General features: G+C 54.2%; 1 protein-coding gene across 2 annotated transcripts; it reads right to left on the bottom strand.

The window, feature by feature from the left end:
• Nucleotides 1-3445: 3445 nt before the first annotated feature.
• On the bottom strand, nt 3446-20413 carry CAPS (calcyphosine). Of its 2 annotated transcripts, XM_005314577.5 has the most exons (5): nt 20061-20413; nt 14550-14685; nt 10751-10928; nt 8800-9009; nt 3448-5115 (listed from the first exon to the last, which is right to left on the bottom strand). In XM_005314577.5, exons 2-5 carry the CDS (start codon nt 14654-14656, stop codon nt 5014-5016), a joined length of 597 nt encoding a protein of 198 aa, XP_005314634.2. In that variant the 5' UTR covers nt 14657-14685; nt 20061-20413; the 3' UTR covers nt 3448-5013. The 2 variants fall into 2 exon arrangements, with proteins under 2 accessions (XP_065434344.1, XP_005314634.2); XM_065578272.1 differs by lacking the exons at nt 10751-10928; nt 14550-14685; nt 20061-20413 and adding an exon at nt 9816-10654 and having other exon boundaries at nt 3446-5115.
• Between the last annotated feature and the right edge of the window lie 3497 nt (nt 20414-23910).

Genomic DNA, 23910 nt, shown 5'->3' on the forward strand with positions numbered 1-23910 from the left:
ATATTAGATTTTTCTCCACTTCCTTTTCGGTACCTTAACATGCTTAGATTTCTTTTTAGTTTAACTTTACTTTCAACTTCAACTCCATCTGACAATAGTCTTAGTCTAGGAATTCTCTTTCTTTAAATTAAAAATTTCACGCATACATAGTAAACAAGAACCCGAAAGAGAACGTTATTTCTAGTGATTTAAATAACTTTTTCATTTTAAATTTAGAGGTCTAGATTTACTAGTATGCTGAGTAGCACAAAGTAACCAGGATGTACTGGCCAGTTAAGATGGGCTTGTAGTGACTTTCCATTCCCCAAAGCAGCATAAAGCAGACAATGTATACCCTAATTTTCCTCTACCTCTTAACTTCTAGATCTGGTGCAACAAGTTTTTTTTTTTTTTTTTTAAGAAATATTTAGGATTAATGGCCTTTTTGTAACTGAAAGCTTATCTGTCATTTTAAGTGTTTGAAGATTATTATTAGTAAATTTGCCCTCTTTCAAAATCACTGTTATTTCCAAAGAAATGAAGCCAAGCTGCCCTCAGGGAAGATAGTAATCTACTTTGCTGTTAGGAGCAATGAATGGAAGTGGATGAAGGCAGTGGACATCTTTGAGGCCACAGGCTACCTTTAGCAGTCCCATTGAGAACAATTAGAGATGGTCATTTTGAAAGATGGCAGCTCTTCATGAAATGAATAGGAAACTTTCAGTTAAGAAAAATAATGGCAAAAAATGGCTTTTAATCATTAGTAATAAAAACTAAATGTAGCCTGTGCATAAGACTTCAGTGATATTTAACTTTGTAATGGACGTTTGAAGAGTCAGCATTTTTCTATTCTTAAATCATTGGGGAGAAAATAGGACTGACACAGAGCTCTAAATTCCTTAAAGGACACATTTTAAAATTAGCTTTAACTCCTAAACTAACCAATAGATTTACTTGTACATTTTCAAAAAAAATGTATGGTGTGCTCAGAGTAAAGCTGTAACGTTGGAGAGGGGACAGCTGTTTTCACACAACAGAGACTGAATCCCTCCTTTGAGTGCAAAACTCAACTCAGTCTGAACTAAAGAACTACGACTGGCAACTCCATCACATGTCTAATAAGGTCCATACACTATTTTGATCCAAATTTGGATCATATTTGTGCTTTAATTATAAACCTGCTAAACACTGGCCCCTCAAACCCTATATTCAGATTGGCTGGCTAGCTGTGCTCCTCTGGTAGACAACCAGTATTAACAAAACTTCCCTCTGATGGAGGGAGGGGCCTCTCATTACTATCAACCTGCCTGAACAGCAGAAATGTCAGCTCTATTTTCATCAGGATGAAATAAACTAGAGGACTCTTTACTGGGTTCAAAAAAGAACTAGATAAGTTCACGGAGGATATGTCCATCAGTGGCTATTAGCCAGGATGGGCAGGGATGGTGTCCCTAGCCTCTGTTTGCCAGAAGCTGGGAATGGGCAACAAGGGATGGATCACTTGGTGATTACCTGTTCTGTTCATTCCCTCTGGGGCACCTGGCATTGGCCACTGTCAGAAGACAGGATCCTGGGCTAGATGGACCTTTGGTCTGACCCAGTATGGCCGTTCTTATGACTGTTCCAAACAGTCCTTGTTGGACTGGTAAAGCATGGTCCTAATAGACCTTTATCATTTAAGAAAATAGGCATAGGAATATTTTTTAAATTGGTAGTAAGAGACCATAAACACCTCTTTGAAAGAGAGTGCCCAAAGAAGGGCAGTGTTTTTCTTCCATTTTTAAGATTCCTTCCCTGGAGGTTGATGTCTGTCTCGCTATAGTTTGTACTGATTATTTCACTGTTAAATTAGAATTGCCCTAAACATCAATAGAATTGGAATATTGACTGAAAGGGGGATTTATTCCTTGGGTCTGTTCTTGGTTCTACCACTGAATCAGTAGGTGACCTTTGGCAAGTCACAGAATCTTTCTGGGACTTTGTTTCCCCATCTGTACAACCCCTAGCAAGTTGGTGTGAGACTAATTTTTGTTAAAAACCTACATAACCCTCAGGGGCCCTATATAATCCCACTACAGAAGAGGGGGAGAAATGGAAGTGAGGTGAACTCAGCACTTCTCTCTCATTTTAGAATCGTTCGCATGAGCAGCCATCAGGATCTGTGGGTTAGTGGCCAGCTAATTTCATGAGTCTCAGAAAAAGAGTCAGCAAAATATTCCCCTTCTCTGGACACTGGAGGGTCAGAGCTGCTCACCCAAGTGAGAAGAGAGGATGCGGTTGCCCTGAAATGGGACAAATTCCCAATGTTTGTACAGGCCCTCAGTCATGCTCAGAGAATGAGGCTTTCTTACTGAGGCTGCTGGAAAAATATAGCAAAATAGATTTATTCCTTCCCCCAAAAAATCGTTTTTGTGAAGAAGGGGTGGGAACCCAGCTTAGATAGAAAACTTCCACCTGGCTCCCCTTCTAGCAAACCAGCCAGTCTGTCATTGCATCAGTATCACCCTTATCTATCAAACAGTGCTGGGACAACACGCACCTTTCTCCTTGTTGATAAATTATATAGTCAATTGCTTGAGCACACTTTTGTTCCTTATTTAGTTATGAAATATACTCGAGACCAAATAACCTATGTCAGTCAGGTTTATTAATATGGTGCAGGAAAAAGGTCCTATATTATACCAGTCTCTGAAGAGCAGTCCTGTGCAACAGTGTTACATTCACATTATGTAGGTGTGCTCCCCAAAGTTACACCTCTAGAGCCATCCTTTTATCCCCTACTTGTTTTACCAGAAGAAGGTACAGCATATGTCATTTGGAACTGAATTTAATTAATGAACTTTCTGTCTTTGTTTCTGGTACCATGGTGTACGCCTTTATCGTTTGTTCTGAACACATGCATTCCAGGTACGAAGAGGTATGAAGGCACCTCCTAGGTTTGTGTGGGCAGCTCCTTTCCTATTGTCATGAGGAAATAATTATATGTCCTGATATTGTCAGTTTTCCTATTTACACAAGCCAAAATTATTCTATCTAATGTAAGATGTTAGGGAATACTTGGCATAAGTGTACAGCATTATAACAAAGGTACAGACCAATTTGGGCTATAGAACTACTATACTAAAACTTAAATGTCTGGAGTACATATATTGCAGGTAGCATTACCAACACAATATATATGCTAGCCAGTGTATATTAGTAAATGCTCCTGCAGGGTCTGGAGGCTGCCCGGCAAACCATGAAGCCGGTAGCGCTCAGGCTTCGGGCAGCCCCTATGCCTCCGGACCCTGCGCCCCCGGCCGGGCACTTCCCCTCCCGGGCTCCAGCTGCTGTGCTCCTCCCCTGACCCTTCGGCTCTGTTTAAGAGCCAAGCTCCCCGAGCCAGCGCTACCGGCTTCGGGCAGCCCCCTTGCCTCCGGACCCTGCGCCGCCGGAGCAGAGCAGCTGGAGCCGGGGAAGAGAAGTGCCTGGCTGGCGGCTGGGGTCCGGAGGCAAGGGGGCTGCCCGAAGCCGGTAGCACTGGCTCAGGCAGCTTGGTTCTTAAACAGAGCCGAAGTCTGAGTCAGGGGAGGAGCAGAGCAGCCGCGGGAGGTGAAGTGCCCGTCCGTATTTTTCCCGGACATGTTCGGCTTTTTGGCAATTCCCCCCGGTCGGGGGTTTGATTGCCGAAAAGCCGGACATGTCCGGGAAGAACCGGACGTATGGTAACCCTAGCATAGCTGAGGTCAGGGCCCGACTGCACTGGGCACTGCACATCCATGTGGTAACAGCCAGTCCCTGCACTCGTTTGCAGTCTAAATAGACAAGACAGGCAAAGGGTGGGGGAAGGGAAGGATTATTTTATTTCAGGTTTTTATGTAATTGAAATTCCAGGCTGTGCTGGGGGAGGTGGGAAGGGGGAGTCAATGTGGACTCTAGTGCTGAGGGACTCTGCAGTAGAGCTGGAAGAAATTTTATTTAGCATATATAATTTTTGCCAGAAAATGAATTTTTGGAGACTCTGACACTGAATTTGGTTCAAATTCTATTAATAGTTTTATCCCCAAAAACCCCTGGAAAATTGGCTCTCTTTTTGAAACTTTTTTTTTAAATTGGCCAAATTTGAAAACAAAAACACAAAAAGATTGAAAATACCCCAAATCAGCCAAATTGAAATGAAAAACTCAAGGGGGGGATTGTTAACCAGATTTTTTTTTCTTCAATTTCAATCACAAACATTTGAAAAAATTAGTTGTGATTCAAATTGAACTGGATTTTTTTCTCCAGTTCAGCCCCCAAACTAAATGAGCTGTTCTTTGCCCAGCTGGAACTGGAGGCCACATCTGGAGCACTGTGTCCAGTTTTGGGCTCCCCACTACAGAAAGGATGTGGACAAATTGGAGAGAGTCTAGCGGAGGGCAATGAAAATTATTAGGAGGCTGAGGCACATGATTTATTAGGAGAGGCTGAGGGAACTGGGCTTATTTAGTCTGCAGAAGAGAAGAGTTGAGGGGGGATTTGATAGCAGCCTTCAATTACCTGAAGGGGGGTTCCAAAGAGGATGGAGCTTGGCGGTTCTCAGTGGTGGCAGATGAGAGACCAAGGAGCAATGGTCTCAAGTTGCAGTGGGGGAGGTCTAGGATGGATATTAGAAAAAACTATTTTACTAGGAGGGTGGTGAAGCACTGGAATGGGCTACTTAGGGAGGTGGTGGAATCTCCTTCCTTGGAGTTTTTAAGGCCCAACTTGACAAAGCCCTGGCTAGGATGATTTAGTTGGGAATTGGTCCTGCTTTGAGCAGGGAGTTGGACTAGATGACCTCCTGAGATCTCTTCCAACGCTAATCTATGATTCTCTATTCTGCAGGCAGGTGTCAAGATTTCACAGCCTCTGGAAAGCCTGGTAACTCAAAGCTGGGCCTCTTGGTGACAAGCAACTTGATCACTACAAAAAGCAGCATTTTGCTATGAAATGCTGAATAGGATTTATTGGAAACTGCCCTGATCTGGTTCTAACTTAGCATCTTCCAGGACTGCACTGGATTCCCCACAGGTGCTACAGCTTCCAGGCTCTCTTCATCATAGCCACAAAGTAGTCGTCACTGTCAATGGATGCGCTGACCCCACTGTAGTAGTTCAGGAACTCCTCGGCTGTGACCTGTTGGAGAGTGAAGGTGAAAGTGGCATCTTTGAGAGGGGCTCAAAACAGGCCTCAGAGCTGGAGGCTCATTTCACTCTTGAGAAAGGGCCTTCTGTTTTGCTCGCCCTGATGTAACATAGGAAGGAGCACCATGTGCCCTTGTAAGAAAACTACCATGGGAGCCAAGGGGGCTCAGTCCCACTCTGGGGTTTGGCATGCAGGGGCCTGATCCACTGCAATTTACTTAATTTAATTTCTTTCATAAGGGACCTGGGTTAGTTTTTTTGTTCTGCCTTCTGCAGCAGGGGGCGCAGATCACCTGGTTAGATCTTTCAGTTTCCCTCCATTGCGGGGGCCCTCAGGCATTGGTGCACCTTGGACCCTCCTGTTCTGTGGCACACAATAGCTTCGTCTCCAGAAGGCTGTGACACTGTGGTCTAATTCTGGTCATGAGGCTTGGTGTAGGGATGCCTGGGTGGTGATCAGTGGCCGGTGCTGTACACAGCTCCGACCAGAAGATCTTGTGGTCCCTTCTGGAGTTACCTTTACTGGCAGAGTTTATGTCTATGCTGCAGCTGGGAGCGTGTTCCCAGCACAGGTCGACAGACCCAAGCTAGTGCGTTAAAAATAACAGCGTAACTGCAGTGCCTTGGGCCAGCCGTGAGTACATCTGCAGGGGTTGGACTGCTAGCCTGAGCTGCCACCCACGCTGCTGCTTTCCGGGTGCTGCTCAAGCTAGCCACACTGGGAAGCACGTTCCCAGCGGCAGAGGGATGGTGGGATCTGGCTTGCTGTGGGACCCTTCACACGTCGCTTTGTTGTGATCTGCCCCATCAGTAAAATAAAGATGAAGTTGTATAAATTCTGACTACTGTGTGTTCGTGCTAAGACCTGGGAGCAGAGATAAAAGCACAAATCAGGCGGGAGCCTAAGCAACATGTCTCTTACAAGGAAGTGAAAATGTAGATGTTTGAGAGGGCCTTTTTTCTGCAGAGTTTCAGGCCACCAGCCAGTTCCTATAGCCAGGGCTGTCCCTACCCATACGCAAAGTATGCAGCTCTAGCCCCTCCTCCACCCCTTCCCCAAAGCCCCCGCCCTGCCTCTTCCTGTCCCGGCTCCACCCCAGCCCCGCCCCCACTTCTCTGAGGACTGCAGTAGGGCAAGTTCCCCCTGCCCCCAAGTCCCAAGGGACCCAGGGGAGCAGAGTGGAGCGGGCTGGGACCAGGTCACTCCACTTCCCGCCACCCCGTGAGTGCGGGGTCAGGCAGCAGGAAGTGGAGCGACCCAGCCCCAACCCATTCCACACCGCCGGCTCATGCTGTGGGGTGGTTCTCCCCTACCCCGCCAAGCCAGCTCCCCCCATCTCCACAGAGGCCTGGGGCCCCACACAGCCTCCCCCATGGTGGTGGGGAGGGGGGGAGGAGGGCCTGTGTAGGGCACCAAAATGGCTAGGGACTGCCCTGCCTATAGCAGGTCTATGAAAATGCACCCAGGGTCTGCTGCTGCTAGTGACTGTGTTAAATAGTGAGTCAGCAGTCAAGTGGGTGGGGCAGGGAAAATAAAGGTTAAATCTAAGTCGTAGGAATATGTTGCATTCACTATTGAAAGAAAACTTTTAGGAAATAAACTGGGGCAGGGAGAAAAAAAGAAATATGACTTTAATTTCATGAGTACAGCTGGTCAGAAAACTTTAATCATAATAAAGAAGTAGGACTGCTACTTCACTTAATATTATCACTGCAGTAATGTAACATTAGATCACTATATTTTAGCGTTGCTATGTTTGTTCTGCAGTGGGGCGATTTAGAACCACTAGCAGAACTTCCATCTATACTTCTCATGCCTAGAGCTGATCAAAAATCATTTCTGGTTTGCACTCAGTCTTGACATTTTTACATTTGTATTCACAACTCTCAGGTTGGCCCACCCCAAAATGTGACAGCTGCACCCCTTTAACTCCCCCCAATGCATTGGCAATAGGAACTGAGAATATTGCCACACTTCACCCAACCTGCCCTGTTCCTTGTGCCCGGTACATCTTCCACTGTGCATGCCTATTCCTACAGCCCTGGGCAGGGCTTGGGCAGCACCAATCTCCTGGTGCTGGGTGGCAAAGGCAGGGGAAGCGTCACCTGAATGCTGCGTTACCTGGCTTGCCTTACTTGGGGGATGAAAGGCTCCTGCTCTGGGGGAAGACCGAGCAGGCAGTGCCCGTATCCCAAACTCCTTGGTAATGAAGGGTTTTGCTTCTGAATTTCCCTTGGTTTTTATGAGATGGGAATTGTGAAGAGGCACAACTGAGGGGTAAGTGGGGCTTCCTGGACACTACTTAGCCCCTCAGCTGCCTGCTAGAAGCTCCAGTATAGGGTACAAGGAGCCCTGTGCCCCTTATGGCAGGAGCAGACGTGTGTGATAGTGTCTGGACCCCACAGCACCTATGTGCAGAAGGTTGATGCAGAGGAGACTTGAGCTCCTGGTCAGTGGAGCTGCAGATCAACACTGCTCTCGATAATCCATTATCTGAGCAAGGGGGATTCACTGAGCTCTTCCTTAAGGAGCCCATGCTGAGCTCTATTTCCCAATCTCAGTGCCTGTGATATGCACTGAGCAGACCCATTCTCACCACTGAAACCACTGAGGGGCTGTGCGCCTGGTTCTGGAACACTTAGAACAGCAAAAGCAAGTTCATGAGGGGAGGGAACCCCTGGACCAGGCAACCCCAGCTGCACACCACACAGGCCATTCCAGACCCTGTTGGAGCACAGCTAATTTCTATGCATTTAAAGAATCCTTAGAAATGTAAAAGCCGGCAAAGCAATGGCCAGGCTACGAGGTTCTGCTTGTGCTTATTAGAGTATTGTTTTAGTTAAATGCATGTCACTGGGAACGAGAAAAGTTTTACCCTGGAATCCTCTTGACTCGTTAGCCCCAAATTTGCAGCACACAATGTCTTCTGTACTCTGTAATACAACTCAAGACTATTTCCCTACAGTGCATGATTATGGGGTACTTTGAACAATTATAACCTTCCCCTCCACACGCTCCCGATATATCTCAAGAAACCCCCACATGACCCCAAGTTTCTCTCTCAAACTATTTCAGATCTTCAGCTGTCATAGCAAATTTCAAGCTGATCTGATTGTACCTGTGAATTGCAGAGCACTTTGAAAAACTGACTGGAAACTAACATGCTGTCCCTATCCTGCTTGTGTGGCAGACTCTGGTTTACTTCAGCCTCAGCACCACTTCATGAAGAAACAATGTAATGTACCATGTAGTGCACCCTGCAGCTGCTTTCTGCTGGAGCTCGCTGGCTGAGAGCAGGGGCTGTCCATGGATGTCAGTTCTAGGTGCAGCCTGCCCATAAAACCAACTGCCCCATTTGGGGGAAATCTGCTCCCCCTTACTCCTGCATTGCAATAATGGAGGTGTCACTGGGTGCACTTCTAGCTGAAGCTGCCTGGAGGAGGATGGGGGGGTGGAGTGGCCAGGTTGCCTGACCCCCATTTACGGCTTCGTTGTGAATGATCAGATTAAAACTCCATCTGTTGGCTGGCCTCTTGCCTTGGCTTCTGGCCAGCTGGCTGCAGTTGAGCAGCACGGGGAATGATTACAGAGCAGCTGGGTCTTGGCCTCCACTGAGGGAAGCAGTTCAGGCCCCACACAACCCAGCCCCTTGGTCAGGTACTACCCTCCCCTCACCTTTCCATCCTTGTCACTGGGTGAGTCAAAGCTGTCCAGGAATGCTCGGAACACCTGCTCCTCTGTCCATTCCCCGCTCTGGTACTTGGGGTGAGTTTTGCCGTCATACACCCCATGGAGATCCTCCACGCTCACCACGCCGGCTCCAGTCTTGTCCAGTTTGTGAAATGCATCAGCTATAATCTGCTTCCTGGCGGCCGACATGGGTGGCTGCAAAGACAAGCTTTGGTAGTGGGGCAGTTTGTTGCCTTTCAGCTTCTGGCTTCTAGGCACATACACACGGCTGATCTAAGAGCACAGCTGTGTGCCCCCTTGTGCTAGGGTTACCATATTTCAACAATCAAAAAAGAGGACGGGAGGAGCCCCACCCCTGTCCTGCCCTAGCCCCGCCCCTGCCCCTTCCACTCCCTCCCACTTCCTGCCCCCTCAGAACCCCCAACCCTCCCCCCCACTCCTTGTCCCCTGACTGCCCCCTCCTGGGACCCCTGCCCCTAACTGCCCCCCAGAACTCCACCCCCTACCTAAGCCTCCCTGCTCCTTGTCCTCTGACTGCCCCCTCCTGAGACCTTCCCCGCATCCTAACTGGCCCCCTAGGACTCTACCCCCTACCTGTCCCCTGACTGCCCCAACCCTTATCCACACCCCCACCCCCAGACAGACCCCTGGGACTCCCACGCCCCATCCAACCACTTCCCACCCCCTGACAGCCCCCCCCCAAAACTCCCGACCCATCTAAACCCCTCTGCTCCCTGTCCCCTGACTGCTCCGATCCCTCTCCCCACTCCTGCCCCCTGACAGCCCCCCCCAGAACTCCCAAACACCCCCCCGCTCCTTGTCCCCTGACTGCCCCCTCCTGAGACCCCCCCACCTGTACTCTGCCCAAAACCTTTCACCCCCAACCCCCAGACAGCCCCCCCCGAACTCCTGACCCATCCAACCCTCCCCCTGCTCCCTGTCTCTTGACTACCCCCCCCCCCGAACCTCCCTGCCGCTTCTCTGACCCTCGGGCCCCTTACTGTGCTGCAGAGCAGCGCACTCGACAGCGGGGGAGAGGAGCAGGGTCGGAGCTCCAGACTGCCGGAGGCCGAGGCGACGGCCGGTGATCTGTGAATGCAGGGCAGGGGGAGGGAGGGAGAGGAGGGGAGTGGTGTCAAGTTGCAGGAGAGAGGAGGGGGGAAGTGGAGGAAGGGCTTTGGCTGCCGGAGCCCGTGCGAGTGGCACCATCCGGCCGGCTGCCCTGTAAGCCCCGCACGCTCTGCATGGGGGGGCGGGGGAAGTCCGGACATTGACAGATTCCCCCCGGACGCTATTTTTAACTGAAAAAAGCCGGACATGTCCGGGGGAATCCGGACGGATGGTAACCCTACCTTGTGCCTGTCCCCACAATGACAACTCCTGACCAGTGACTGGCAGTGACCTTTACTGGAGCAGCAGGGTGGGACATTGGAGTGGAATTTTCTCCCTAGCAGCAGGGGCTGATTGCCCTAGAACCTGCCTGTTGCCTGCAGCATGTGGCCTCTTCAGGCAGGACCCTAGGAAATCGTTGTGGGGGTGGGGAGGGCCTGTGAAACCAGTGTCATATCTGCCCCATACTTTGCCCATCTTAAGACACCTGTAGACAGAGCTACGGGAACTCAGTGCTGCTGACAAACTGGCCCCAGGGCTCCCAAAATTAAGCACTTGACTGCCTCTCCCAAGCCCTAAAGAACACCCTGCTTCCATCCACTACATCTGCTAGCGGGGTGCTCAGCCCTGCCTGCAACCCTTCCTGCTCGCTGAGAGTCACTGCAAGCTCAGTGCTAGTCTTCTCCTGTGGCCCCGAGGAAGGACCCATTTGCCTTCAGCTGGGGTCCCTGGTTCAGCCAGCAGCGTCACTAACCAACAACATGGCAAGTTCTCTCCCCATCCCACCCCATGCCCAGTGCAGTCCCTGGTAGTGGCCCCAGCTCACCCTCAGGGCTTCCAGGAACTCCTCAAAATCCATCGTGCCGCTGCTGTTCTTGTCACAGAGGCTGAAGATTTGCTGTGCCTCCCTGCTTCCCAGCATGATGCCAGCTGAGCTCAGGCCCTTCACAAACTCTGCTAGGTCCAAGGACCTGCTCTTATCATCATCCATGATGTGGAAAACTCTGCACCCAGGGCATGGGGGGTGAAGAAGGAGGAGAGAGAGTTGTGCAGTGCCAACATCACATGCTCAAACTGCAGCAGTTGGGCCCCGACAATTATGAGACATTTTTATGATAGTGAATGTTGGTTGATTTTTTTGCCTTCTATTTTCTGAGCCTTTAGGGCATACTCATGTCAGATTTTCTGGCATTTCATGGTTATAAACTCATGTTTACTTTTAAAAGAAAGCTGAGATTTGCATCTAATCCTCTGAACTCCAGGAGCTGTAGTTTTAAGTAAAACATCAAGGCACACAAGCCTTGCCACCAAAATCAAAATCATAAGAGTTGACATCAGAGGCAGCAGCAGAGGGTGGGGAGATGGGTCAGGGAGAAAGTGGCTGGTTGCAGGGAGAGGGGTGAGGAGTATTCATTTTTGTTTAATGAAATTGAGGAGGGAAAATTTTATTTTTCTGATATTGCTGGGGTTCCCTCCCCCATGGCATATGATTGTTGCACTTTTACTCATGAGCAGGGCTGCAGCCAGGGAGCAAGGCTGCACCTTCATTTCCTCCTGGCTACTAGGGGTTCCTGGGAAGGCAGCCAGGGCTCAGGAACCAGCACTGCTGCTTCGTGGCCGTGAGCAGCACATTTCATCCCCACTCCCTGGAGCCAGGCCTGAGGAGTTATGGCACCGGGGAGGGAGGGAGCGGACTATTGTGAGAATGGGGCATATGGTGGCGGGGGGAGGGGGAGAGGAGAGAGATGATAGTCGAGATAAGGGGTATGTGAGCCTCATGAAGAATCATGCCACCCAGCCAGCCACATGATCAATGTACTGCTAGGTTAGTAGAACGTAACAGCCATCTACAAATTACAGTGAGGGTTTGGAAAATCTGACACCTACAAGCCATAGGGGAAAATACCTTTTTAAATACACCACTTCCTCTCTGAGCTGCTGCAATTTAAGAAAATACACAGGGCACAACTTAAAAAAAAAAATACCCATCAGTTTTTTATTTAACACGTCTAAAAATGTAATTTTTTGACAACACTTGCTTTTATAAATTGGGGCCCTCTAATGAAATTAATAGGCAGCAGGGTTTTTTTGTTTAAGTTTTTGTTTTTTTAAAGGAAGTACTGCTTCACACAACACAGTCAACCTGTGGTACTCTTTGCCAGGGGATGTTGTGAAGGCCAAAACTGTAACTGAACTGAAAAAAGAACTAGATAAGTTCATGGAGGATAGGTCCATCTATGGATGTTAGCCAAGATGGTCAGGGATACAACCCCATGCTGTGGGTGTCCCTAGCCTCTGACTGCCCGAAGCTGGGACTGGACAACAGGGGATGGATCACGTGCTAAGTGTCCTGGTCTATTCATTCCCTCTGAAACATCTGGCACTGGCTACTCCTGGAAGACAGGATACTGGGCTAGCTGGACCCAGTGTTACTGCTCTGACCCAGTATGGTCGTTCTTATGAGTGGGAAAGGGAGAGGATGAATAAAAGAGGCATCTTATGGCTGATGCCCTGAGCTTGGGACTCCTGGGTTCCATTCCCAGCTCTGCCACTCACAATGTGCTCTAGCAAAGTTGCATCACCTCTCAGGCTCAGTTTCCCAGCAGTACAATGGGGCTAATCCTGCTAACCTGCCTCCCAGGTACCATCCGTTCCTTGGCAGGAGAATTCATCGCTCTTTGCTTGGTACTGGGAAATGCAGGCTGGACTGGAAAGGCTGCAACATCTCACATTACCATCCCCACAAATGGCACCTGGGAGGGGGCTGCTCTGGTTCCAGCCTTCTTTATATATCAGACCAGGGGTCAGTAACCTTTCAGAAGTGGTGTGCCGAGTCTTCATTTAGTCACTCTGATTTAAGGTTTCGCGTGCCAGTCAGACATTTTTAACATTTTTAGAAGGTCTCTTTCTATAAGTCTAGAATATAGAACTAAACTAGTGTTGTATGTAAAGTAAATAAGGTTTTTAAAATGTTGAAGAAGCTTCATTTCAAATTAAATTAAAATGCAGAACCCCCCTGGACCAGGACCCGGGCAGTGTGAGTGCCACTGAAAATCAGCTCATGTGCCGCCTTCGGCACGCGTGCCATAGGTTGCCTACCCCTGTCTCAGACAGTAATTGAAAAGGGTGCAGAGCCTTGTCTCTCCCCCCTCCCCCGGTCCTGGTCAGGACCTACAGCCCTCTGGGATGCAATGGGGCAGAAACACAATGGCTCATGGCAAATGTCTCTTCATAACTGAAAGCGGGGGGGGGGGGGGAGGGGGGGGGGAGAAGGGCTTAGAAGAGAAGGGGGGAGGCAGAGGTCAGTTGTCCAGCCAGGAGATCAGGCTTAACATTCTCCTCTTGCTAAATGTAACCTGGGCCTACCATTCATTAGAGCAGCGCATCTCAAACTTCATGGCACCATGACCCCTTTCTGACAACAAAAATTACTACACAAACTCAGGGGGGGTGACCAAATCCTGAGCTGCCCGAGCCCCGCCGCCCCAGGTGGAGGAGGGGAGGGGCCAAAGCTGAAGCCCAAGAGCTGCTGTCCAGGGCAGGGGGCATATAACCTTAGCCCTGGGCAGTGGGGCTCAGGCTTCGGCTTCAGCTCCAAGTGGTGGGGCTTGGACTTGGACCCTGGATCCCAGCAAGTTGAACAGCAGCCTTGACAATCCCATTAAAATGGGGCCGTGTCCCACTTTGGGTCCCTGACCCACAGTTTGAGAACCCCTGCATTAGAGGTTTAACAGTCACTAGGGTTACCATATTTTGTGCCTCCAAATGGAGGACACTCCCCGGGGCCCCGGCCCCGCCCCAACTCTGCCCCCTCCCAAAGTCTCCGCCCCCTCCCCTGCTTCCCGCGAACATTTGAGTTGCGGGAAGCCTGTAGCAGGTAAGGGGGGGTGTGGGGGGAGGAGGCGCGGCCCAGGCTGGCCCCCGGCGGCTCCAGCCTGGGTCGGCTCGGGCCCTGGGGTGCCGGCCCCGGCCGACCACCCCCGGCGGCCCAGCGCACCTCCCGGCTCCCCGGCCCGGCTCCCTGACCCCGGCCCGGCTCCGGCCCGGCTCCCCGACCCCGGACCGGCTCCGACCCGGCTCCCGGCTCCCTGACCCCGGTCCGGCTCCCGGCCCTGCGGGCCCGGCCCGGCTCCCCGAACCCAGCCCGGCTCCCCGACCCCCGCGGGCCCAGCCCGGCTCCCCGACCCCGGCCCGGCTCCCGGCCCCGGCCCAGCTCCCCGGCACCGCGCCCCCGACTCCCGGCCCCCTGGCTCCGCACCCAGCCCGGCCCGGCACTGCGACCCTGGCCCGGCCTGGCCCCCGGCCCGGCACCGCGCGCCCGGCCCAGCACCATGCCCCCGGCCCCAGACAAAGAGGCCCCAGCCGAGCCCTCCCGATTTTCCCGGACATGCCCGGCTTTTCGGGATTTCCCCCCGGACGGGGATTTGAGCCCCCAAAAGCTGGACATCTCCGGGAAAATCCGGACGTATGGTAACCCTACAGTCACTAAGGCAGTGATCACCCTGTGCCAATGGCACAAGGCCCGGCTTCCATGTAATGCCTGCTCTTAAGCCACTGGGCTGGCACACTTCCTGGGAGCAGATTTTTCCCCACAACTATCACCATAAAAGGATGGGTCTCCATACCTGGCCAGCCCCTTAATGCCAGCTGAGCCTTTTGCCAAGCACTGTGCCCTGAGCTTTTCTATGGGATTTGTGTGTATCTCCATTCCTTGGTCCTCTGTGTTAGCCATGGTGGGTCAGACCAGCCACTTGTCAGATTCTGGAAAGGAAAGCAAGATACTACATGTGATTCTGGGCACTTGGCCCCATGCACATAGCCCCAGAGACGCCCTGCTGCACTCACTCCTACAGCAGCATAGGCCCATTCCCCAAACCCTGGGGCACCAGTGAAGCTCCTCCACAGGGGGCTGACCCTGGGGCGAAAAGCAGCCAACGAAAGTAGCGTTCCTTCCAACTGCCATGTCCCTTAAGAGGTGTGCTGGGTGCCAGGCTGTCACAGCACCGCTCAGCTCAGAGCCTCACCCCTTTCCATGCTGTGTAAAGACAAGCTCAGCTGTTCAAGTTTCAGAGTAACAGCCGTGTTAGTCTGTATCCGCAAAAAGAAGAACAGGAGTCCTTGTGGCACCTTAGAGACTAACAAATTTATTAGAGCATAAGCTTTCGTGGACTACAGCCCACTCCGAAGAAGTGGGCTGTAGTCCACGAAAGCTTATGCTCTAATAAATTTGTTAGTCTCTAAGGTGCCACAAGTACTCCTGTTCAGCTGTTCAAGTGCAGGGGCTGGGTTATAGCCCCTCCCAACCAGAAGATGGCGACACAACACCGACTTGCCGAGGCCCTCGCAGCGAAGCATCTGGCATCGCCCATGGGGACTGCACTGCACTGCTCAGCTGTGAGGGAGGCACCCAGGTCTCACCGGCCGGGAGGTTGGACTGGCAGAGACCGTCTCAAAGAGACACAATCCCAACCCTTTCGAGGCTCTGTCCCAAACGAGACCCAGTCATCAGTTCAGTACGAGGGGCATCAGCCTTCGCCTGCCGCCTGCCACTGTGAATGGCATTTGGGACAGGCTTGGGCAATTGCCCAGAAGCAGCTAAATTAAAATCTGGGCAGCTGTTAGTTCTTCGAGTCTGTGTCTGAGTGAGCCCTGGTATAGATACATGAATACGCCCTCCATGAGGACAGCCGTCCCCTTCAGTTCCTTTCTAGTATCCATGACAGGAAGACGGCCCATCGAACCACCCGTCCCAAACCTACCTCGCCCCTGCCCAGCCCTCACGCAGCCGCCTCTCCCTCCAACCACCCGTCCCAAACCTACCTCGCCCCTACCCAGCCCTCACGCAGCCTCCTCTCCCTCCAACCACCCGTCCCAAACCTACCTTCCTTCCCAGTCCTCACGCAGCCTTCTCTCCCTCCAACCACCCATCCCAAACCCACCTCGCCCCTGCCCAGCCCTCAAGCAGCCTCCTCTCCCTCCAACCACCCCTCCAAAACCTACCTCGCCCCTGCCCAGCCCTCACACAGCATCTTCTCCCTCCAACCACCCGCCCAAACCTACCTTCCTTCCCAATCCTGACGAAGCCTCCACTCCCTCCAATCACCCATCCCAAACCCACCTCGCCCGTGTCCACCCCTCACGCAGACTTCACTCCAACCAACCACCCATCCCAAACCCACCTCGCCCCTGCCCAGCCCTCACGCAGCCTCCTCTCCCTCCAACCACCCGTCCCAAACCTACCTCGCCCCTACCCAGCCCTCACGCAGCCTCCTCTCCCTCCAACCACCCGTCCCAAACCTACCTCGCCCCTGCCCAGCCCTCACGCAGCCTTCTCTCCCTCCAACCACCCATCCCAAACCCACCTCGCCCCTGCCCAGCCCTCAAGCAGCCTCCTCTCCCTCCAACCACCCCTCCAAAACCTACCTCGCCCCTGCCCAGCCCTCACACAGCATCTTCTCCCTCCAACCACCCGCCCAAACCTACCTTCCTTCCCAATCCTGACGAAGCCTCCACTCCCTCCAATCACCCATCCCAAACCCACCTCGCCCCTGCCGAGCCCTCATGCAGCCTCCACTCCATCCAACCACCCGTTCCAAACCCACCTCGCCCCTGCCCAGCCCTCACGCAGCCTCCACTCCCTCCAACCACGCGTCCCAAACCTACCTCGCCCCTGCCCAGCCCTCACACAGCCTCCTCTCCCTCCAACCACCCGTCCCAAACCCACCTCGCCCCTGCCCAGCCTTCACGCAGCCTCTTCTCCCTCCAACCACCCGCCCAAACCTACCTCGCCCCTGTCCAGCCCTCACGCAGCCTCCTCTCGCTCCAACCACCTGCCCAAACCTACCTCACCGCTGCCCAGCCCTCACGCAGCCTCCTCTCCTTCTCATCACCCACCCAACCGTACCTCGCCCCTGCCCAGCCTCATGCAGCCTCCTCTCCATCTAGGCACCCGCCCAATCTGCCGCACACCTGCCCTCATGCAGCCTCCACTCTAGCCAACCTCCCCCCAGACCTGCCCAGCCCCTGTCCAGCCCTCACGCAGACTGCCCAGCCTGCCTCCCTGAACTTACAGTTGGGGGATATCTCCAGTAAGCTTATTAGCATGTGGGTACTTTTTTGATTGCTTTAAATATGTTTCTCTGTGATTCTTTCACCTTAAGAATGGTGCTTAATGGGCAATTATGCTCTTTATAGCTGCTGGAGAGAAAACAAAGCACAATTGCTGGCCGTTTAGGCTGTTGGCTTGCTGGGAATATCCCAGTGTAGGCAGAGAACTGTGTATCCTGGAAACATCCCAGACAGGACAGAGAAAGATGTGGGTCTCTGCCCAAGAGAGGAGCCAGGAGACAACAGTGAGTGCCCTCAAGGGACCATGAAGGAGGAAACGCATGGAGAAGCAGTTGCCCTGAACACAGATCGCTCATACAGAGTAATCTGCATTACTTGGTAAACTGAACACAATCAGACATGCATTTGTACACTGCCAAATGCTAGGTCATACATGTAGTTCCTGCAGGATGGGAAACTGTAGCCTGGAAAGCAGTGACTCTGAAAAGCACATCGGGGGTCATTGTACCTAAACAACTAACCAGAAGCTCCCAGGGCCAAAAGGGCTAACACCATCCCTGGATGTATTAATGGGGGTATCAAGCAAGCTCAGGGAGATGATAGTGTCGCTGTGGGAGCGACTCACCTACTGCCTCTTGTGGGCTGATTATATCACAGAGAGATGAAAAAGCTCTCTCAGAAAAACAACGGTGATGTAACAGAAAGTCAAAATGCTGCCAGCCTGTGTGCCATGGTAACAAGCTCCCTGCCCGCTGCGATGATACAGGGGAAGGGCACATTGGAAGGCATAAGCACACACGGCAATATAATGGTGATCACCTGTAGGAAATCCCAGACACAAAAGCCATGGGAGACATTTTTCAAAGGTACATGTGAGAGTTGGGTGCCTAACTACTCTGTGGGCTTGGAACAATTTCCCCTGGGAGATTTGAAATCTGCCGTTTCCCCAGCACAGAGAAAAGGCAGACTGCACGTCTGACAAACCCTCACTTACTCAAACCTAAGCAAAGCCCAGACTTTGAAATGCAGCTGAAAGATACAAACAAGCTGTCCAGGGGTAGATGTACTGAACAGAAGCATGGGCTAGCTGCCCGAATACACTCCCTTGTGAGATCCTTGGGACATACTGGAATGACTAGCCTGAGCCACCTTCCATGCGGCCACAGCCACACTTCTATTTCTAGCACACTAGCTTGAGCAGAGCTAGCATGTGTCCATTTCCCTACGCTGGGAATTTCACCTCCCAGTTGCAAGTGTAGCCACACTGCTACTATCACAGCTACATCGCAGCCCTGTCCAGCCCAGCAGCCAGGCGGCAAGGCCGTCTGAGAGCCAAATCAGTAGAATGCCAATCGAGTCCATACCCGTAGGGCAGAGCCATTTTCCTATATTGTCAGGTACAGAGAGCCCACTGTGACTGACCCGCACTGCCTGCCATGTCCCAGATCCCTTCAGGAGCGGCGGTGAGCCTGGGCTCTGCAGGCAGAGGCATGGGAAGGAATGGCTGTGTCAGCAGCACAGGCACACAACACAGTTAGCCTGGAGCGGGTCATGTTAACAGCTGTGTCTTGACAAAGCCAGCCTGGGCCCTGCCAAACGGAATGACCACAGCTGGCTGACAGGGACTGGAAAGGGTTTCACTATTATTGTTTCCAAGGTAAATCCAGAGGTTCTCAAACTTCATAAAATCATAGAAGATTAGGGTTGGAAGAGACCTCAGGAGGTATCTAGTCCAATCCCCTGCTCAAAGCAGGACCAATCCCCAACTAAATCATTCCAGCCAGGGCTTTAGAACCCCCCTTCACGTAGTTGAAGGCTGCTATCAAATCCCCCCTCACTCTTCTCATCTGAAGACTAAATAAGCCCAGTTCCCTCAGCCTCTCCTCGTAAATCATGTGCCCCAGCCCTCTAATCATCTTTGTTGCCCTCTGCTGGACTCTTTCCAATTTGTCCACGTCCCTTCTGTAAGTGCGGGGGTGGGGGCAAAACTGGACACAATACTCCAGGCGTGGCCTCACCAGTGCCGAATAGAGGGGAATAATCACTTCCCTCGATCTGCTGGCAATGCTCCTACTAATGCAGCCCACTATGCCGCTGGCCTTCTTGGCAACGAGGGCACACTGCTGACTCCTATCCAGATTCTCGTCTACTGTAATCCCCAGGTCCTTTTCTGCAGAACTGCCACTTAGCCAGTTGGTCCCCAGACTGTAGCAGTGCATGGGATTCTTCCTTCCTAAGTTCAAGACTCTGCACTTGTCCTTGTTGAATCTCATCAGATTTCTTTTGGCCGAATCCTCCAATGTGTCTAGGTCACTCTGGACCCTACCCCTACCCTCCAGAGTATCTACCTCTCCCCCCTGCTTAGTGTCATCTGCGAACTTGCTGAGGGTGCAATCCATCACAACATCCAGATCATTAATGAAGACATTGAACAAAACTGGCCCCAGGACCAACCCCTGGGGCACTCCGCTTGATACCGCCTGCCAACTCGACATTGCAACCCCTTCTGACAGCAAAAATTACTGCACAAACCCAGGAGGGGGGGACCGAGCCTGAGCCCGCCGGAGCTTCGCCGCCCTCGGGGATGGGGGTGGGAAGTTGAAGCTCAAGGGCTTCAGTCCAAGGCAGGGGGCCGGCAACCTGAATCCTGCCACCCAGGGCTGAAGGCCTCGGGCTTTGGCTTCAGCCATGGGCCCCAGCAAGTCTAAGCCAGCCCTGGTGGCCCCATTCAAAGGGGGTCACAACCCATTTTGGGGTCCCCACCCACAGTTTGAAAACCGCTGCCTTAGGGGAAGCAAAGTAGCGAACGGTGGGGCATTTAAGGCCAGAGGTCGACCTGTAGCACACAGCAGTGCTGAGCCTTCAAGCGTCACACTGGCAGATGCCTGAGCAGTCACCTGTAACTAATGTGTCATTGTTCTCATTGTTACAAGGAGATACCAGCTAGTCTCTGCCTGGCACCTTGCAGTCTGACCCAAAGGCAGAGTTGGGGGTCCCACCTCCCCACAGCTGAATCCCCCAGTTGTTCCAGGCACCATTAGATCCACTCAGCTGCATTTTGCCTTTACCTTGATTCCCTTTAAAAACCTTTTCTTCCCTCCGTCCAAGTGGAGTGGCTGCGAATCCTGTTTGCTTGTTCATCCAGAGAGGGCAGGGCAGCGCCTTGTCTCCATAGCAATGCTTGGAAGCTGCGTCTCAGCCACGTGCCTGTTGCTGGGGTGCTACAGTGCGCAGTGCCCTCGGGGCTGGAAGGGGGTGGGGCGGGGCGGGTATGCGACCTGAGGTTGGCAGAAATACGCTGCAGCCCATCCTGGAAATGTAGCGCTGGGAGCCTGGGGTGTGGCAGGGGGAGCTTTACAGTAGCCTCTAGTGAGCACTTAGTCTCCCCATTTTGTCCTGGGCCAGGCAAGAGCAACAGAGGCCCAGCCCCTCTCGCTGACCCACAGCCCTCCATCCAACCACCCATCCCAAACCCACCTGGCCCCTGTCCTGCCCTCATACAGCCTCCTCTCCCTCCAACCACCCGCCCAAACCCACCTCGCCCCTGTCCTGCCCTCACACAGCCTCCTCTCCCTCCAACCACCCATCCCAAACCCACCTCGCCCCTGCCCAGCCCTCACACAGCCTCCTCTCCCTCCAACCACCCATCCCAAACCTACCTCGCCCCTGCCCAGCCCTCACGCAGCCTCCTCTCCCTCCAACCACCCGCCCAAACCTAACTCTCCCCTGCCCAGCCCTCACACAGCCTCCTATCCCTCCAACCACCCATCCCAAACCTACCTCGCCCCTGCCCAACACTGACGCAGCCTCCTCTTCCTCCAACCACCCATCCCAAACCCACCTGGCCCCTGTCCTGCCCTCACACAGCCTCCTCTCCCTCCAACCACCCGCCCAAACCCACCTCGCCCCTGCCCAACACTGACGCAGCCTCCTCTTCCTCCAACCACCCATCCCAAACCCACCTGGCCCCTGTCCTGCCCTCACGCAGCCTCCTCTCCCTCCAACCACCCATCCCAAACCTACCTCGCCCCTGCCCAGCCCTCACGCAGCCTCCTCTCCCTCCAACCACCCATCCCAAACCCATCTCGCCCCTGCACAGCCCTCACGCAGCCTCCTCTCCCTCCAACCACCCATCCCAAACCCACCTCGCCCCTGCCCAGCCCTCACACAGCCTCCTCTTCCTCCAACCACCCATCCCAAACCCACCTGGCCCCTGTCCTGCCCTCACACAGCCTCCTCTCCCTCCAACCACCCATCCCAAACCCACCTGGCCCCTGTCCTGCCCTCACACAGCCTCCTCTCCCTCCAACCACCCATCCCAAACCTACCTCGCCCCTGTCCTGCCCTCACACAGCCTCCTCTCCCTCCAACCACCCATCCCAAACCTACCTCGCCCCTGTCCTGCCCTCACACAGCCTCCTCTCCCTCCAACCACCCGCCCAAACCCACCTCGCCCCTGCCCAGCCCTCACGCAACCTCCTCTCCCTCCAACCACCCGTCCCAAACCTACCTCGCCCCTGCACAGCCCTCACACAGCCTCCTCTCCCTCCAACCACCCATCCCAAACCCACCTCGCCCCTGCCCAGTCCTCGCGCAGCCTCCTCTCCCTCCAACCACCCATCCCAAACCTACCTCGCCCCTGTCCTGCCCTCACACAGCCTCCTCTCCCTCCAACCACCTGCCCAAACCCACCTCGCCCCTGCCCAACCCTGACGCAGCCTCCTCTCCCTCCAACCACCCGTCCCAAACTCACCTGGCCCCTGTCCTGCCCTCACGCAGCCTCCTCTCCATCCAACCACCCATCCCAAACCCACCTGGCCCCTGTCCTGCCCTCACACAGCCTCCTCTCCCTCCAACCACCCATCCCAAACCTACCTCGCCCCTGTCCTGCCCTCACACAGCCTCCTCTCCCTCCAACCACCCGCCCAAACCCACCTCGCCCCTGCCCAACCCTGACGCAGCCTCCTCTCCCTCCAACCACCCGCCCAAACCCACCTCGCCCCTGCCCAGCCCTCACGCAGCCTCCTCTCCCTCCAACCACCCATCCCAAACCGACCTCACCCCTGCCCAGCCCTCACACAGCCTCCTCTCCCTCCAACCACCCATCCCAAACCTACCTCGCCCCTGTCCTGCCCTCACACAGCCTCCTCTCCCTCCAACCACCTGCCCAAACCCACCTCGCCCCTGCCCAACCCTGACGCAGCCTCCTCTCCCTCCAACCACCCGTCCCAAACTCACCTCGCCCCTGCCCAGCCCTCACACAGCCTCCTCTTCCTCCAACCACCCATCCCAACCCCCCCTCGCCCCTGCACAGCCCTCACACAGCCTCCATTCCCTCCAACCAACCATCCCAAACCCACCTCGCCACTGCCCAGCCCTCACGCAGCCTCCTCTCCCGCCAACCACCCATCCCAAACCTACCTCGCCTCCGCCCAGCTCTGATACAGCCTCCTCTCCCTCCAACCACCCGCCCAAACCCACCTCGCCCCTGCCCAACCCTGACGCAGCCTCCTCTCCCTCCAACCACCCATCCCAAACCCACCTCGCCCCTGTCCTGCCCTCACACAGCCTCCTCTCCCTCCAACCACCCATCCCAAACCTACCTCGCCCCTGTCCTGCCCTCACACAGCCTCCTCTCCCTCCAACCACCTGCCCAAACCCACCTCGCCCCTGCCCAACCCTGACGCAGCCTCCTCTCCCTCCAACCACCCGTCCCAAACTCACCTCGCCCCTGCCCAGCCCTCACACAGCCTCCTCTTCCTCCAACCACCCATCCCAAACCCCCCTCGCCCCTGCACAGCCCTCACACAGCCTCCACTCCCTCCAACCACCCATCCCAAACCCACCTGGCCCCTGCCCAGCCCTCATGCAGCCTCCACTCCATCCAACCAACCATCCCAAACCCACCTCGCCACTGCCCAGCCCTCACGCAGCCTCCTCTCCCGCCAACCACCCATCCCAAACCTACCTCGCCTCCGCCCAGCTCTGATACAGCCTCCTCTCCCTCCAACCACCCATCCCAAACCTACCTCGCCCCTGCCCAGCCCTCATGCAGCCTCCACTCCATCCAACCAACCATCCCAAACCCACCTCGCCACTGCCCAGCCCTCACACAGCCTCCTCTCCCTCCAACCACCCATCCCAAACCCCCCTCGTCCCTGCACAGCCCTCACACAGCCTCCTCTCCCTCCAACCACCCATCCATCCCAAACCCACCTCGCCCCTGCCCAGTCCTCGCGCAGCCTCCTCTCCCTCCAACCACCCATCCCAAACCTACCTCGACCCTGCCCAGCCCTCACGCAGCCTCCTCTCCCTCCACCCGTCCCAAACCTACCTTCCTTCACAGTCCTCACGCAGCCTCCTCTCCCTCCAACCACCCGCCCAAACCTACCTTCCTTCCCAGTCCTCACGCAGCCTCCTATCCCTCCAACCACCCATCACAAACATACCTCGACCCTGCCCAGCCCTCACGCAGCCTCCTCTCCCTCCAACCACCCGTCCCAAACCCACCTCGCCCCTGCCCAGCCTTCACGCAGCCTCTTCTCCCTCCAACCACCCATCCCAAACCCATCTTGCCCCTGCCAAGCCCTCAGGCAGCCTCCTCTCCCTCCAACCACCCGTCCCAAACCCACCTCGCCCCTGCCGAGCCCTCACGCAGCCTCCTCTCCCTCCAACCACCCATCCCAAACCCACCTCGCCCTGCCCAGCCCTCACGCAGCCTCCTCTCCCTCCAACCACCCATCCCAAACCCACCTCGCCCCTGCCCAGCCCTCATGCAGCCTCCACTCCATCCAACCAACCATCCCAAACCCACCTCGCCACTGCCCAGCCCTCACACAGCCTCCTCTCCCTCCAACCACCCATCCCAAACCCCCCTCGTCCCTGCACAGCCCTCACACTGCCTCCTCTCCCTCCAAC

The sequence above is a fragment of the Chrysemys picta genome, chromosome 25 (assembly GCF_011386835.1).
Source record: "Chrysemys picta bellii isolate R12L10 chromosome 25, ASM1138683v2, whole genome shotgun sequence".
Classification (NCBI taxonomy): domain Eukaryota; kingdom Metazoa; phylum Chordata; order Testudines; family Emydidae; genus Chrysemys; species Chrysemys picta.

What these genes read in the sequence shown, in the direction of transcription:
- CAPS (XM_065578272.1), bottom strand. Translation starts at nt 10,133, where the DNA reads ATGTCCGGCTTTTTTCAGTTAAAAATAGCGTCCGGGGGGAATCTGTCA. An exon ending in GTGCGCTGCTCTGCAGCACA is followed by an intron (nt 9,010 to 9,815) that starts GTAAGGGGCCCG and finishes TTGTCTTTGCAG; the next exon opens with CCACCCATGTCGGCCGCCAG. An exon ending in CCAGTGACAAGGATGGAAAG is followed by an intron (nt 5,116 to 8,799) that starts GTGAGGGGAGGG and finishes ACTCTCCAACAG; the next exon opens with GTCACAGCCGAGGAGTTCCT.